General features: G+C 45.2%; 2 protein-coding genes across 7 annotated transcripts in view; one reads left to right on the top strand and one right to left on the bottom strand.

Moving 5' to 3' along the window:
• LOC137541486 (phosphatidate phosphatase LPIN3-like) overlaps window positions 1–16,849 on the bottom strand; it is a 138,263-nt gene that overhangs the window by 37,358 nt on the left and 84,056 nt on the right. For all 4 annotated transcript variants that reach the window (XM_068262792.1, XM_068262794.1, XM_068262793.1 and 1 more), the window contains exons 5-8: window positions 7,275–7,382; window positions 2,552–2,654; window positions 2,267–2,456; window positions 189–273 (exon numbers count right to left, since the gene is read on the bottom strand). In XM_068262792.1, coding sequence (XP_068118893.1) covers window positions 189–273; window positions 2,267–2,456; window positions 2,552–2,654; window positions 7,275–7,382 — 486 coding nt within the window. The remainder of the gene's footprint in view (window positions 1–188; window positions 274–2,266; window positions 2,457–2,551; window positions 2,655–7,274; window positions 7,383–16,849) is intronic.
• LOC137541488 (myosin regulatory light chain 2, smooth muscle major isoform) overlaps window positions 1–16,849 on the top strand; it is a 183,536-nt gene that overhangs the window by 33,297 nt on the left and 133,390 nt on the right. The window contains exon 1 of one of the 3 annotated variants that reach the window (XM_068262797.1): window positions 2,273–2,380. The exons of 1 other annotated variant lie outside the window; for it this stretch is intronic. The gene's annotated coding sequence lies outside the window, so the exon portion shown is untranslated. Of the gene's footprint in view, window positions 1–2,272; window positions 2,381–16,849 lie in introns of those variants that run through there. One more of the 3 variants, XM_068262800.1, reaches the window with a different exon arrangement.

Genomic DNA, 16,849 nt, shown 5'->3' on the forward strand with positions numbered 1-16,849 from the left:
GAACACGGAGGAGGGTGTTATAGGGATATGGTGAGGGAAACCACTAGCATTTTATATTTTCCTGTGCAACAAAAAGTGTGGATAGTAAGGATATTTTGACAGCATGCATAAATCTTGTATAGGCACTCCTTTTCAATATATCATTCATTACAATGCAGCGTATATTCATGCAACGTTCATGAACTGACCTGTTTGGAAAATAGAGGGACACCTCCTGAGAGTCTGGAGAAAGTGCTTCTTCAGGTGAAAATGCTGGAGGTTCACTTGGAGCATCTGCAGGAGATTAGAGTGTAAAACTGTATAAAGGAGCCAGAATCTAATGAGAACAGCAGAAGGTAAAATATTTGCCCTTCCGCAGTCAAATGGTGGCCTGCTGGGAAACACTGCAGCATTCTCTCAAGGCTGCAGCACATTCTGAGACAGGTCCTGTTTCCTTTAACTGTTCACAACATTCTGCCTCATGAGGACAACCCTTATCTTTGCAGCTTGCTGCCCTTTCCACTCGAACTATAAGTCATCAATGGCATTACCAACAGTTGTTTAATCATTTTGAACAAAACTGCTGTTTTTCATCAGAATGAACATGACAATACTCACAACAGAATTTCTGAGAAGCAGGAATGAGTAGGGTTCAGGTAGGCAGTCCTGGCATATGGCAGTTCACTGTGGCAAACACCATCCCTAATGGGCAGCTGACTTCTGGTAAGGGTTATGGTGGGCCGCTGGTGTAATTATGCCATGGCGAACTACCATCAGATAATGGCAACTTGCCACCAAATTTGTGTCAGGTACATTTCTGACCAGGAAGACAGTTACTATATGGTGGCTCAAGCCAAAGTTTTATCCTGGGAGTTCCTTAGCTATTTGTGTAGTTACTGGTTTCCTCAGATTGGTAGCCTGCCACTAGACAATGCTGCCATCTCACCTCAACATTCTTCCATTGGGGTTAACTGGGCTACCAAACTGCTCACTTTTTGAGGCAAATCTTCACTGGCTCAACATCTTATTCTCACAACCCTAACGGCCTCACCAACCCTAACACTAATTTCCTACTCTTAGCTGAACCCTTCAGGCTTCTCAGAAACAAACATTCCTCAGTCATCACCTGATAGCAGTAAAGATGTCACAATTTGCAAAAAGTTGCTGGCAGAGGAGCAGATATAAAAAAATTAGCATTTCTGACAAAGTTTATTGATTGTGTTTCTACATGATGAACTATAGGGGTGGCAGGACATCTTGCTACAGTGATCTTTAACAGTACCTAAGGTAAAAATGACAGAGCCTGTCATAACAAGCTCTGTCTTAATGAGGACGGATGGGGAGGTGTGATTAAATACTTACCTGTCCTGACGTATTTGGGTCACAGGTGAAGCTCCGCTCCCCCTTCCTTAGCATTGCAGTCGCAGGTTATGTTCCCAAAGACTATCAAAGCTTTTCAGAAATTTCCATCTGCGCTGCCACAGCCCACCCCCAGCTTGGCAGCCATCAATTAGGCACCAACACAAATAGGCATGTCCAGAGACTTGGCGATGATTTTGAAAAAAAAAAAAATCGCCAGTGCCCATTTTCCCCAGAGGGGCTGAGCAATTACCTGCTTGGAGGGATGATGCCAGAACAGGTATTTGACTCCGCAACACCCCCACCTGTCTGCATTAAGACAGAGCCTTTCATGTCAGGCTCTAACATTTTTTACTTAGGAACTCTTTAACCTCCTTGCCGGTTATCCCGAGCTCAGCTCGGGGTAACCTGCGTAGGAGGATTTCTCAGGCCCCGCTGGGCCGATTTGCATAATTTTTTTTTATTGCACGCAGCTAGCACTTTGCTAGCTGTGTGCATAGTACGATCGCCGCTGCTACCCGCCGCGCCGCCCCCCAACCCTCCAGACCCCTTGCGCAGCCTGGCCAATCAGTGCCAGTCAGCGCTGAGGGGTGCATCGGGATTCCCTCTGACGTCCCGACGTCGGTGACGTCATCCCGCCCCGTCGCCATGGCGACCGGGGAAGCCCAGCAGGAAATCCCGTTCTGAACGGGATTTCCTGCTTACTCTGATCGCTGGAGGCCATCGGAGTGGCTGCGGGGATGCCGCTGCTCAGCGGCTATCATGTAGCGAGCCCTGGGCTCGCTACATGATTTATAAAAAAAAAAAGAGAAAAAAAAAAAGTGCTGTGCTGCCCCCTTGCCGCGGGAATTGGACCGGCAAGGGGGTTAATGATACAAGAAGAATAAACCAGAATGAATGGTTATACGTCACATTCTCTATCGCTTACCCGCAGGAACCTGGAACTCAGATGTCTCTTCGGATACCAGAACACTCTGAAGGCTGCTGTCCTCCTCTTCCCTAGTGGTGGGGATTTGCTCAAACTCTTCTCCATCTGAGAAAGGTATCTGAACAGGCTCCCTGGTGGGGCTGGGTGGGGCCGACTGAGATATCTGGGAGCCGATATCAGACCGAGTAATCTGACAGAGAGGAAAGAATTCATCAGTGATGACATGCCTGCTCTGATGGGACACCTCACTGACGTTCAGTCATGAGTGGTCTTTCCTCCCCTCACCTGCGGGAGTCTCCCCCAGTCCCACTCCATGCAGTTCTCAGGCTGAGGTGTGGTGGGTGTTCTCACTTCCAGTTCAGAGTCACTCTTTGGAGAGGGGGACCGACTGGTAAATTACATAAATCGTCATCAGTAACAGGTGATTGTGTTCACAGTCACAGATACATAAGAGAAGCCAATATATGCTATGTGGCAAAATGTTACTGTAATTCATCCTATTATTAGCTCACACACAACTACTCTATACATCCTTCTGTTTGTCTGGTCTTCTGTTCCTCTACCTTGATAACTGTTGAATAGTTTCAGAGAAGAAAAGAATTTAAAGGACACCTGAACTGAAAAGGATATGGAGGCTGGCATGCTTATTTCCTTTTAAACAATACCAGTTGCCTGACAGTGCTGCTGATCTCTTTGGCTGCAGTAGTACCTGGATCACAGACCTGAAACAAGCATATAACTAATTTAGTCAAGAAATCTTCAACCCTGGACACGTTTAAATCAAAACTGAAAAGCCACCTGTTTAGTCTGGGATTTATGATCACATAAGGTTTCCCGTTGTATGCACCACTATGTACTGATCTGAGACAAGCTTTTGTGCTTTGGGTCCTACGGGAGAAAAGCGCTTTACAAATGTTTTGATGATGTTGTAGTCAGACTTCAGTTAAAAAAAAAATCTGATCTGCATGCTTGTTTAGGGTTTACGGCTAAAAGTTTGAGAGGCAGATGATCAGCAGAACAGCCAAGCAACAGGCATTGCTTAAAAAATGAATATTGCAGCCTACATATCCCTCTCACTTCAGGTGCCTTAGATATAAAGCCTTCCATACACTAGACGATGTATGAAAGACTTAAATTTTGATTAATTTTCATTCGACATTTCTGATCAATGTTCAAACAGTTTTAGGGTGTTAGATGTAATGAATTAGATGAATATGAACATATTTCACCATCGATTTCTGATTAATAAAGAGTTTTGTCCTACAGAGGAAAGCAGAAAACTGACACTGGTAAAAATACATGGAATGTGAATGATGCATAGCTCCCAACTGTCCCTCTTTTGGAGGGACAATCCCTCTTTGGGAGCCCTGTCCCTCTTTCCTCCTCATTTGTCCCTCTTTCAGGGCTTTGTCCCTCTTTCTATGTAAATATATATATTTATCTACTAAAAATGTGTTTGACTCTAAACTTTTTTCCCTTACTTTAACGTGATATTTTACTCATTTTAAAATGTTATGAAGGAAAATGAACCAGGATAGAAAGGACCAGTGTGGTTTGAATTATAAAACAACATATTTTTCTTATGACATCTTTATGGTATGCGTGTTTAGGGGTGTGGTGGGGGCGTGATCAGGGGTGTGGCAGGGGCATGGCTTAAGTGTCCCTCTTTCTCATCTAAAAAAGTTAGGAGGTATGCTGATGTGTAATTCCTGAGAGGCAGATGACTGTAACGACAAGTGCGGCAGTGTGCATTTTGCCATGGGTTACCTGCGTAATAGATTTAAAAGAATTGACTTTTGCATGGGCTTCTTAAAGGACAACTGTAAGCTGTAAAAAAAAAATACTGACGTAGTTAGGAGCGTACTGTCCCAAACGTTTCCGGGGGAGTCAGCGGGAGCAAGGACGCACAAGACCAGGGCCACACAGGCCCAATAACCTGTGACATTAAAGTCGTGAAAACCAGAAGTGATCTGCGGCAGGGACCTGAGGATCATTTTGTCCCAGCGCAAGTGCAGGACGTCTGTTTGGGGACCGGTAGAAGCCCCAGGTAAGTTAAAGAGAACCTGAACTGAAAATAAAAAGTCAAAATAAACATACACAGGTCATACTTACTTCCCATGTAGTCTACTTATCAATCTCTTTCTCCTCTCCTGCGTCATGTTTGTCCACTGTGATCGATGGAGTTCTCTGTCCTCCATTTTGAAAATGGCCATTACCCCATAACAGCTTCCTGGCCAGCATACTGTTAAATTGTAATATCGCCCACTTGAGCCATAGAGAAAATGGACATTATCTTGCACATTCAGTTGTAACTGACAGCAGTTCATATATAACTGACAGAAACTGGTATATTTCAGTTCTGACAAAATCTTGTCAGAACTGGAAGGAATCATTGTAAGAAGAAAATGGTGAGCTTCTGAGAGGAACTGACGGTGAGGTAAGTATGTAATATTCATTTGCAGCTACATCATGTGTTTATTTTAAATAATTTTACTCAGTTCAGGTTCCCTTTAAAATCTTTTTTTTTTCACAGTTGCAGTTGTCCATTAAGTCTTACAATTGGTCCCTAATCAATAATATGTTATACAGTATTTACATTATTTGTAGGAGGTTTTGCGTAGGCTTAGTTTAGATTCTTACCTAGGGAGGGGAAGCATTTGGATCATAAAGAGGCTTCCCCCCGTCCTCCTCAGCCAGGCAGGTCCAGCAGGAAAGAAACACTACGTTACAGACATGCAGGTCCTTCATCAGGTGCACCTGATGAAGGACCTGTGTGTCCGTAACATGGTGTGCTTCTGTTCTGCAATACATGCATCTTTGCAGCCAGTGGTGTGCCGCCTCTTTTTTCACTTTTGGTTGTATCCGTGACCGTGTGAGCAATGCGGTCGAGGCCTGGCACCGGCAAATCCTAGGGCACGGTATACCTGGGCAGCTGCTTCCTTATAATTTTGTATTGGCATAGATCCAGCGGTACCCCTGAAGAGTGGCCTCCTTGCACCTGCGCAGTAGCGCCGTCCCACTTGGACTCTGGAAGAAAAAGCCGATCCTGATCGGTCCATGCTACTAATAGCATGGGCCCGATCCAGCTTGGCTTTTTCTGAAGTTAGCTGAGCAGGATGGTGCTAGTGCACCTGCATGAGCTGTTGACAAGCTCTTTTACGGGGGCCCAGTGCTGGAACCATCCTGTGGAGGAGGATAGGGAATGCATCTTTAGGACCCAGATGCTTCCCCCTCCCGAGGTGAGTACCCTGAAGGGGCACTTTTTTCCCTTCAGGTTAAAACAAATCTGAACTGAAAATAAACTGATGAAATAAACACTTACCGTATATCTAGCCTTCTATTCCTAAAAATGACTTTTAGTTGTGTCTCAAGCAGAAAAAATGGGTGAAGACCTAAGTGACTTTGACAAAGCCTTTAGGCCAGCCACTCACTAGGAGCGATTTTCTGAGCGCTTTGCGATTTGCAAACTCTTGCTAATGTAATGCTATGGGTGTGATCCCACTTAAGCAATGTGAGTTTATAAAAATCCCCCATAGCATTGCATTAGCAAGAGCTTTTTCAAATCACTAGCGATTAGAAATCGCTCCTAGTGGGTTTCTGACCTTACAATGCTTTTACTCTCTTTGAGTCCTGGCCTCAAATGGATTGCAAGTGTTTTGGTGGTGCAAGGTGGACTGACACAATATAAGGCAGATAGTTTTATTGTTTTGGCTGCTGCTCAGTGTCAATTATAAATGCCATTCTTCGATGTTTATTTCTGTAACACTTTATGGAGTTCTTTAAAGCAAACCTGAAGCTTCATAATAAAAAGACTTAGATGCCTTCCTAAGGGCTCTTTCACACTAGAGGCTGCGGTAGAAAAGGCTGAAAGTCAGCCTTTTGCTTAACGCCAATACATAGCGTTTTCAAAGCCTTTTGAAAGAGTTTTACAGCCCATATGAAAACGTCCTTTTTTTTTTCTTCTATAAAAATAAGTGAACAAGATAGCTGTAAAACGCTTTGAAAAGGCTTTGAAACCGCTGAAGTTGGCGTTTTCCATTGACTATCATTGAAACGCCAACAGCCAACTTCGGCTGTTAACAGCCCTGAAAAAGCTCCTGGGAGCGTTGAAACGCAACGCTCCAAAACGCCGAGTTAGATGTGAAAGGTAAAATGAAAGTCTATGGACTTTCTTTTACCTAGCAAAACGCCAACTTCGGCCGTGGCGTTAAAACGCCGAAAAATCCCTCTGGTGTGAAAGGGCCCTAAGTAGTGGGAAGGCTCTGGATCCCATAGAGCCTTCCTGGTCTTCTATCCATACACCCGGTGTACTCCTGTTCCCCAATCAAAATTCGTGCCTTTGGGACTCCTCGGCAAGCTTCGGACGCACTTACGTCCATGAGTATTTTTGGAGACAGTTGCATCCATACTGTGCATGTGTGAGCCCGGACTCACGCATGCACAGTACATATCCACTCATCTTTGGAAGTATTTGGTGACATAGCTACTTCCAAAGCCTACACAAGGAGTCTAGAAGAGTTATTCCACCAAGCTGGTCAAATAACTTCACCGGTAGACAGTGGTGGAACAACGGTGTGGAGAGAGGACCAGGGAGGATTTATGGAATCAAGAGCCTTCCATCTTTTTAGGCAAGTTTGCCTTTTTTTTTGCATTGTTTCAGGTTCAAGGGAACCTTAATTGACAAAAAAAAAGTTTAACTTCCCTGGGGCTTCTACCGGCCCCCTGCAGACATCCTGTGCCGGGACATACCGATCCTCTGGTCCCCTGTAGTGAGCCAGTTTCACTTCAGCCGACTGACCAGACTGGCTCTCTGTGGGGAACTGGAGGTTCGGTTTGTCCAGGAACAGGCACATGATGTCTGCAGGGGGCGGGTAGAAGCCCCAGGTAAGTTAAACTTTTTTTTTTGTCAATTAAGGTTCCCTTTAAGCATGTTTAAAAGTAACCAAAAATTATGACTACTATAATAATGAGCCTCACCCAGGAGACAGCCCACATGTATTCATTTTACCTTGTGGATGACTGCAAGAGGTCTTCTTCTAAACAGGGGAGGAAGTCCTTAGACTGTGACAGGGAGAACTCATCAGGGAGTTCGGAGAATGAGAAATATATGGAGTCGCTGGATGGAACACGATGAGCGTGAGATAGAACAGAAAATACAGTTAGTCTGTTATAATACTTAGGTATTTATAGCCTACAATTAATTCTGCTAAACGAGAAAGAATTTCATAGAACAATTATTTAAAAATCTAAAACCCATTTTTCACAGATATGCTAAATGCCAAAGTCCTAAAACATTTCCTAAAGGAACTTTAAAAATGAGGTACCACAACTAGGATAGCTGATCTGCATTGCAACTTTGAGGCCCCTTTTACACTGGCAGGGTAAACCTGGGTTGTCTTACCCTATTTAGCCACCAGGGGCCGCAGAAGCGATAAACAACCTATAGAGACTTTAACATTTATTGCAGTCTCTTGCGATGCAGCGCAAGTATCCTAGCCAACGCAAGAGCACCAGCTCATTACCACAAGCACCGCGCTTAATGCACATGGTGCTTGGGGTATTGAAAGTCTATGAACAATACTGCGTGCATGCGCAGCACGATTGAAAACCCAGTGACTTCCTGCCCAGCAGGGAATATGTAAAACCAGCCTTAAAAACAATTTTATGGAATCAAACTAATGGAATAAAATTGCTTACATTTTACCATATTCATTTATAAATTACAGTAATTAGTCATTGTTTGCTCATTTTTATTTTCCCTAATTTACATTCTTAGACTTATCACAGGTGGCAACATCTTTATTCCTGACAGGTGTATCACTGCAGAATGTTTGTTGTATGTTTCGAAGTGAGTAGAAACAAAACCTGGTCTCCCAGAATACATAACTAATAGCAATGGTGTTCAGATTTGGGTTATTGAAATCCGGAAACCTGAATTCACCCGGATTCCAATAACCTGAATTTGAACACCAACACAAAACAGCTTAGGGTAAACAACACTGGGAGGGCAGGGCTGCATACCAATATACAGCAATGTGTAGATATACGAAGTGTTTCTTATACTGACACCAGGATAGGAAATGTAAAAGTGGGTATCTTGAATTATGTACTACATTCTACTACACGGTATGTCGTTGCAGCTCCTCTTTAACATTATATCCAAAGAAAAACAGAGATCAGATAATTTCTGTTATATAAGTACAGTTCAAATCATGCATAGGGAATGTCCAGAAGTAGTTTCAGGCCAGTTTAACACTTGTGCGGTGTGATTGTTTTGCCGGCAGTACAGACAGGATAATATGCATAGCCCCCCCCCCCTCCCCCGCTTTGTGACTTACTCCCTGCTGGACAGGAAATACATTAGTGGGATTCCCGCTGGTTTGCACATGTGTGCTGCGTCTGTCCTTTACACTTACTGCATCGCCACAGACTTGCATTACTGCATAATCCGTGTGGGAAGCACTGTTGACTTTGCATCAGGATTGCGGCTTTTTGAGTACTTCCGCCGCACCGTATCACATTACGTATGAACGTCTTCATTGCCTTTTATTTACTTAGCGACCCATTGCAGTAAAATTGACACAACTTTACTGCAAAGCAAGTGTAAAAGGGAGCCTCAAACACCAAGAGAATTGCAAGTAGACAGTGAGCAATTCTCTTCTCAGCTCCTGCAGAGCACCCTGGTCTCAATACTGAGTGTATTCCCAAAATGGAAGCAGGGGTAACTGAATGATGGTAAAGAGGGAGGCAGGCTATGGTGGTCTCATTTGAACTCCTAAGGGGACAGCTAGTTCCCCACCTTGTCACCCACCTCCATCCTAGTGGATATTGTTTTTCTTCAAATTTATTTATTTAACTAACCAATACATCTTTTGCAGTGCCTTTAAGTGCCCACACATTACTTGATTTTCATGTGTAGATTGACTGTTCAATTTGATCATTTTATCGGATCGGCGAAGAATCAATTATGTTCCATTCTGCTCGATCCATGGATATTTGCCCAAAGCCACAAATTTACCCATTTAACCACTTGAGGACCACAGTCTTTTCGCCCCTTAAGGACCAGAGCCTTTTTCTCCATTCAGACCACTGCAGCTTTCACGGTTTATTGCTTGGTCATACAACCTACCACCTAAATGAATTTTACCTGCTTTTCTTGTCACTAATACAGCTTTCTTTTGCTGCTATTTGATTGCTGCTGCGAGTTTTAGTTTTTATTATATTCATCAAAAAAGACATGAATTTTGGCAAAAAAATGACTTTTTTAACTTGCTGTGCTGACATTTTTCAAATAAAGTAAAATTTCCTATACATTTGAGTGCGAAAGTTATTCTGCTACATGTCTTTGATAAAAAAAAAACCATTCAGTGTATATTTATTGGATTGGGTAAAAGTTATAGCGTTTACAAACTATGGTGCCAAAAGTGAATTTTCCCATTTTCAAGCATCTCTGACTTTTCTGCGCACCTGTCAGGTTTCATGAGGGGCTAAAATTCCAGGATAGTACAAATACCCCCCAAATGACCCCATTTTGGAAAGAAGACATCCCAAAGTATTCAGTGAGAGGCATGGTGAGTTCATAGAAGATTTTATTTTTTGTCACAAGTTAGCGGAAAATGACACTTTCTGACAAAAAAAAGAAAAAAAAAAGTTTCCATTTCTTCTAACTTGCGACAAAAAAAAATGAAATCTGCCACGGACTCACTATGCTCCTCTCTGAATACCTTGAAGTGTCTACTTTCCAAAATGGGGTCATTTGTGGGGTGTGTTCACTGTCCTGGCATTTTGGAGGGTGCCTAATTGTAAGCACCCCTGTAAAGCCTAAAGATGCTCATTGGACTTTTGGCCCCTTAGCGCAGTTAGGCTGCAAAAAAGTGCCACACATGTGGTATTGCCGTACTCAGGAGAAGTAGTATAATGTGTTTTGGGGTGTATTTTTACACATACCCATGCTGGGTGGGAGAAATATCTCCGTAAATGACAATTGTTTTATTTTTTTTACACACAATTGTCTATTTATAGAGATATTTCTCCCACTCAGCATGGGTATGTGGAAAAATACACCCCAAAACACATTATACTACTTCTCCTGAGTACGGCGATACCACATGTGTGGCACTTTTTTGCACCCTAACTGCGCTAAGGGGCCCAAAGTTCAATGAGTACCTTTAGGATTTCACAGGTCATTTTGAGAAATTTCGTTTCAAGACTACTCCTCACGCTTTAGGGCCCCTAAAATGCCAGGACAGTATAGGAACCCCCCAATTTACCCCATTTTAGAAAGAAGACACCCCAAGGTATTCCGTTAGGAGGATGGTGAGTTCATAGAAGATTTTTTTTTTTTGTCACAAGTTAGCGGAAATTGATTTTAATTGTTTTTTTTCACAAAGTGTCATTTTCCGCTAACTTGTGACAAAAAATAAAATCTTCTATGAACTCACCATACTCCTAACGGAATACCTTGGGGTGTCTTCTTTCTAAAATGGGGTCATTTGTGGGGTTCCTATACTGCCCTGGCATTTTAGGGGCCCTAAACCGTGAGGAGTAGTCTTGAAACCAAATGTCGCAAAATGACCTGTGAAATCCTAAAGGTACTCATTGGACTTTGGGCCTCTTAGCGCACTTAGGGTGCAAAAAAGTGCCACACATGTGGTACCGCCGTACTCAGGAGAAGTAGTATAATGTGTTTTGGGGTGTATTTTTACACATACCCATGCAGGGTAGAGTTGGGCCGAACCTCCGATTTTAGGTTCGCGAACCGGGTTCGCGAACTTTCGCGGAAGGTTCGGTTCGCGTTAAAGTTCGCGAACCGCAATAGACTTCAATGGGGATGCGAACTTTGAAAAAAAAAAAAAATTATGCTGGCCACAAAAGTGATGGAAAAGATGTTTCAAGGGGTCTAACACCTGGAGGGGGGCATGGCGGAGTGGGATAGATGCCAAAAGTCCCCGGGAAAAATCTGGATTTGACGCAAAGCAGCGTTTTAAGGGCAGAAATCACATTGAATGCTAAATGACAGGCCTAAAGTGCTTTAAAACATCTTGCATGTGTATACATCAATCAGGTAGTGTAATTAAGGTACTGCTTCACACTGACACACCAAACTGTTCACTGAACAGAACAGGTATGCAGTGGCGGGTTCACTGAACAGGTATGCAGTGGCAGGATCAATGAACAGGTATGCAGTGGCAGGATCACTGAACAGGTACGCAGTGGCAGGATCACTGAACAGGTATGCAGTGGCAGGATCAATGAACAGGTATGCACTGGCAGGATCACTGAACAGGTATGCAGTGGCAGGATCAATGAACAGGTATGCAGTGGCAGGATCAATGAACAGGTATGCAGTGGCAGGATCAATGAACAGGTATGCACTGGCAGGATCACTGAACAGGTATGCAGTGGCAGGATCAATGAACAGGTATGCACTGGCAGGATCACTGAACAGGTATGCAGTGGCAGGATCACTGAACAGGTACGCAGTGGCAGGATCAATGAACAGGTATGCAGTGGCAGGATCAATGAACAGGTATGCAGTGGCAGGATCAATGAACAGGTATGCACTGGCAGGATCACTGAACAGGTATGCAGTGGCAGGATCAATGAACAGGTATGCACTGGCAGGATCACTGAACAGGTATGCAGTGGCAGGATCAATGAACAGGTATGCACTGGCAGGATCACTGAACAGGTATGCAGTGGCAGGATCAATGAACAGGTATGCACTGGCAGGATCACTGAACAGGTATGCAGTGGCAGGATCAATGAACAGGTATGCACTGGCAGGATCACTGAACAGGTATGCAGTGGCAGGATCACTGAACAGGTACGCAGTGGCAGGATCAATGAACAGGTATGCAGTGGCAGGATCAATGAACAGGTATGCAGTGGCAGGATCAATGAACAGGTATGCACTGGCAGGATCACTGAACAGGTATGCAGTGGCAGGATCAATGAACAGGTATGCACTGGCAGGATCACTGAACAGGTATGCAGTGGCAGGATCAATGAACAGGTATGCACTGGCAGGATCACTGAACAGGTATGCCGTGGCAGGATCAATGAACAGGTATGCACTGGCAGGATCACTGAACAGGTATGCAGTGGCAGGATCAATGAACAGGTATGCACTGGCAGGATCACTGAACAGGTATGCAGTGGCAGGATCACAGTACAGGTATGCAGTGGCAGGATCACTGAACAGGTATGCAGTGGCAGGATCACAGTACAGGTATGCAGTGGGCTGAGGGCTCACTGAACAGAACAGGTATGCAGCCAGGAAGAAGTTAAGCCTAACTAATCTTTCCCTATGAGAGACTGCAGCAGCTCGCCCTACTCTCACTAATGCAGGCACACGAGTGGCCATAACGGCCGCCGCTGCCTGCCTTATATAAGGGGGGGTGGGGCTCCAGGGGCTAGTGTAGCCTAATTGGCTACACTGGGCCTGCTGACTGTGATGTAGAGGGTCAAAGTTGACCCTCAGGTGCATTATGGGGCGAACCGATTTTTTGCGAACTTTGCCGCAAAACGTTCGCGTGCGACACCCGCACGCGAACCACCTAAGTTCGCGCGAACCACGTTCGCCGGCGAACCGTTCGGCCCAACTCTAATGCAGGGTGGGAGAAATATCTCTGTAAATGACAATTGTTTGATTTTTTTTACACACAATTGTCCTTTTACAGAGATATTTCTCCCACCCAGCATGGGTATGTGTAAAAATACACCCCAAAACACAATATACTACTTCTTCTGAGTACGGCGATACCACATGTGTGACACTTTTTTGCAACCTAGGTGCGCTAAGGGGCCTAACGTCCTATTCACAGGTCATTTTGAGGCATTTGGATTCTAGACTACTGCTCACGGTTTAGGGCCCCTAAAATGCCAGGGCAGTATAAGAACCCCACAAGTGACCCCATTTTAGAAAGAAGACACCCCAAGGTATTCTGTTAGGAGTATGGTGAGTTCATAGAAGATTTTTTTTTTGTCACAAGTTAGCGGAAAATGACACTTTGTGAAAAAAAAAACAATACATATCAATTTCCGCTAACTTGTGACAAAAAATAAAATCTTCTTTGAACTCATCATACACCTAACAGAATACCTTGGGGTGTCTTCTTTCTAAAATGGGGTCACTTGTGGGGTTCCTATACTGCCCTGGCATTTTAGGGGCCCTAAACCGTGAGGAGTAGTCTTGAACCCAAATGTCTCAAAATGACCTGTGAAATCCTAAAGGTACTCATTGGACTTTGGGCCCCTTAGCACAGTTAGGCTGCAAAAAAGTGTCACACATGTGGTATCGCCGTACTCAGAAGAAGTAGTATAATGTGTTTTGTGGTGTATTTTTACATATAACCATGCTGGGTGGGAGAAATATCTCTGTAAATGACACATTTTTGATTTTTTTTACACACAATTGTCCATTTACAGAGAGATTTCTCCCACCCAGCATGGGTATGTGTAAAAATACACCACAAAACACATTATACTACTTCTCCTGAGTATGGCGATACCACATGTGTGACACTTTTTTGCAGCCTAGGTGCGCTAAGGGGCCCAACGTCCTATTCACAGGTCATTTTGAGGCATTTGTTTTCTAGACTACTCCTCACGGTTTAGGGCCCCTAAAATGCCAGGGCAGTATAGGAACCCCACAAGTGACCCCATTTTAGAAAGAAGACACCCCAAGGTATTCCGTTAGGGGTATGGTGAGTTCATAGAAGATTTTATTTTTTGTCACAAGTTAGTGAAAAATGACACTTTGTGAAAAAAACAATAAAAATCCAATTTCCGCTAACTTTTGACAAAAAATAAAATCTTCTATGAACTCATCATACACCTAACAGAATACCTTGGGGTGTCTTCTTTCTAAAATGGGGTCACTTGTGGGGTTCCTATACTGCCCTGGCATTTTACGGGCCCAAAACTGTGAGTAGTCTGGAAACCAAATTTCTCAAAATGACTGATCAGGGGTATAAGCATCTGCAAATTTTGATGACAGGTGGTCTATGAGGGGGCAAATTTTGTGGAACCGGTCATAAGCAGGGTGGCCTCTTAGATGACAGGATGTTTTGGGCCTGATCTGATGGATAGGAGTGCTAGGGGGGTGACAGGAGGTGATTGATGGGTGTCTCAGGGGGCGGTTAGAGGGGAAAATAGATGCAATCAATGCACTGGGGAGGTGATCGGAAGGGGGTCTGAGGGGGATCTGAGGGTTTGGCCGAGTGATCAGGAGCCCACACGGGGCAAATTAGGGCCTGATCTGATGGGTAGGTGTGCTAGGGGGTGACAGGAGGTGATTGATGGGTGTCTCAAGGTGTGATTAGAGGGGGGAAATAGATGCAAGCAATGCACTAGTGAGGTGATCAGGGCTGGGGTCTGAGGACGTTCTGAGGTGTGGGCGGGTGATTGGGTGCCCGCAAGGGGCAGATTAGGGTCTAATCTGATGGGTAACCGTGACAGGTGGTGATAGGGGGTGATTGATGGGTAATTAGTGGGTGTTTAGAGGAGAGAAGAGATGTAAACACTGCACTTGGGAGGTGATCTGATGTCGGATCTGCGGGCGATCTATTGGTGTGGGTGGGTGATCATATTGCCCGCAAGGGGCAAGTTAGGGGCTGATTGATGGGTGGCAGTGACAGGGGGTGATTGATGGGTGGCAGTGACAGGGGGTGATTGATAGGTGATTGACAGATGATCAGTGGGTTATTACAGGGAATAACAGATGTAAATATTGCACTGGCGAATTGATAAGGGGGGGTCTGAGGGCAATCTGAGCGTGTGGGCGGGTGATTGGGTGCCCGCAAGGGGCAGATTAGGGTCTAATCTGATGGGTAACAGTGACAGGTGGTGATAGGGGGTGATTGATGGGTAATTAGTGGGTGTTTAGAGGAGAGAATAGATGTAAACGATGGATTTGGGAGGTGATCTGATGTCGGATCTGCGGGCGATCTATTGGTGTGGGTGGGTGATCATATTGCCCGCAAGGGGCAGGTTAGGGGCTGATTGATGGGTGGCAGTGACAGGGGGTGATTGATAGGTGATTGACAGGTGATCAGTGGGTTATTACAGGGAATAACAGATGTAAATATTGCACTGGCGAATTGATAAAGGGGGGTCTGAGGGCAATCTGAGCGTGTGGGCGGGTGATTGGGTGCCCGCAAGGGGTAGATTAGGGTCTAATCTGATGGGTAACAGTGACAGGTGGTGATAGGGGGTGATTGATGGGTGATTGATGGGTAATTAGTGGGTGTTTAGAGGAGAGAAGAGATGTAAACACTGCACTTGGGAGGTGATCTGATGTCGGATCTGCGGGCGATCTATTGGTGTGGGTGGGTGATCAGATTGCCCGCAAGGGGCAGGTTAGGGGCTGATTGATGGGTAGCAGTGACAGGGGGTGATTGACGGGTGATTGACAGGTGATCAGGGGGGATAGATGCATACAGTACACGGGGGGGGGGGGTCTGGGGAGAATCTGAGGGGTGGGGGGTGATCAGGAGGGGGCAGTGGGCAGGGGGGGGGGGGATAAAAAAAAAATAGCGTTGACAGATAGTGACAGGGAGTGATTGATGGGTGATTAGGGGGGTGACTGGGTGCAAACAGTGGTCTGGGGGGTGGGCAGGGGGGGGTCTGAGGGGTGCTGTGGGCGATCAGGGGGGGGAAAATCAGTGTGCTTTGGTGCAGACTAGGGTGGCTGCAGCCTGCCCTGGTGGTCCCTCGGACACTGGGACCACCAGGGCAGGAGGCAGCCAGTATAATAGGCTTTGTATACATTACAAAGCCTATTATACTATGTACATGCGGCGATCCGGGTGCTAGTAACCCGCCGGCGCTTCCGAACGGCCGGCGGGTTACTACGAGCGGTGGGCGGAGCCAGTCCCCGGCGGCTGATCGCGTCACGAATGACGCGATCGCCGCATAGCCACTCCCGCAGCCGCCCCCGCCGATGGGCGTATTGCGGTCGTTTGGGCCCAGTCTTTGCCGCCGCCCATCGGCTGGGGGCGGTCGGCAAGTGGTTAAGCAGGATTTAAAATATCGGTAGATTGTAAAGGATTTGGCTAATGTTTACATGATTTCCATTGACAGAAAATCGATTTTTGGTTTCAGAGCATGGGGACACAACATCGTTCAGCATAATTAATCGCATAGGATCTCGCTAGTAGTGTGTGGGCCACTAGTCGATTTACTTTCAACCAACCACACTGTTATCGGTCGCATAATTATTATTATTATTATTTAGTATTTATATAGCGCCGACATATTACGCAGCGCTGTACAGTGTATATATATATCTTGTCACTAACTGTCCCTCAAAGGAGCTCACAATCTAATCCCTACCATTGCCATATGTCTATATTATGTAGTGTAAGTACTGTAGTCTAGGGCCAATTTTAGGGGGAGCCAATTAACTTATCCGTATGTTTTTGGAATGTGGGAGGAAACCGGAGTGCCCGGAGGAAACCCACGCAGACACGGAGAGAACATACAAACTCTTTGCAGATAGTGCCCTGGCTGGAATTCGAACCAGGGACCCAGCGCTGCAAGGCGAGAGAGCTAACCACTACGCCACCCTGCTGCCCGCAG

This window comes from Hyperolius riggenbachi, chromosome 12, assembly GCF_040937935.1.
Source record: "Hyperolius riggenbachi isolate aHypRig1 chromosome 12, aHypRig1.pri, whole genome shotgun sequence".
Classification (NCBI taxonomy): Eukaryota; Metazoa; Chordata; class Amphibia; order Anura; family Hyperoliidae; genus Hyperolius; species Hyperolius riggenbachi.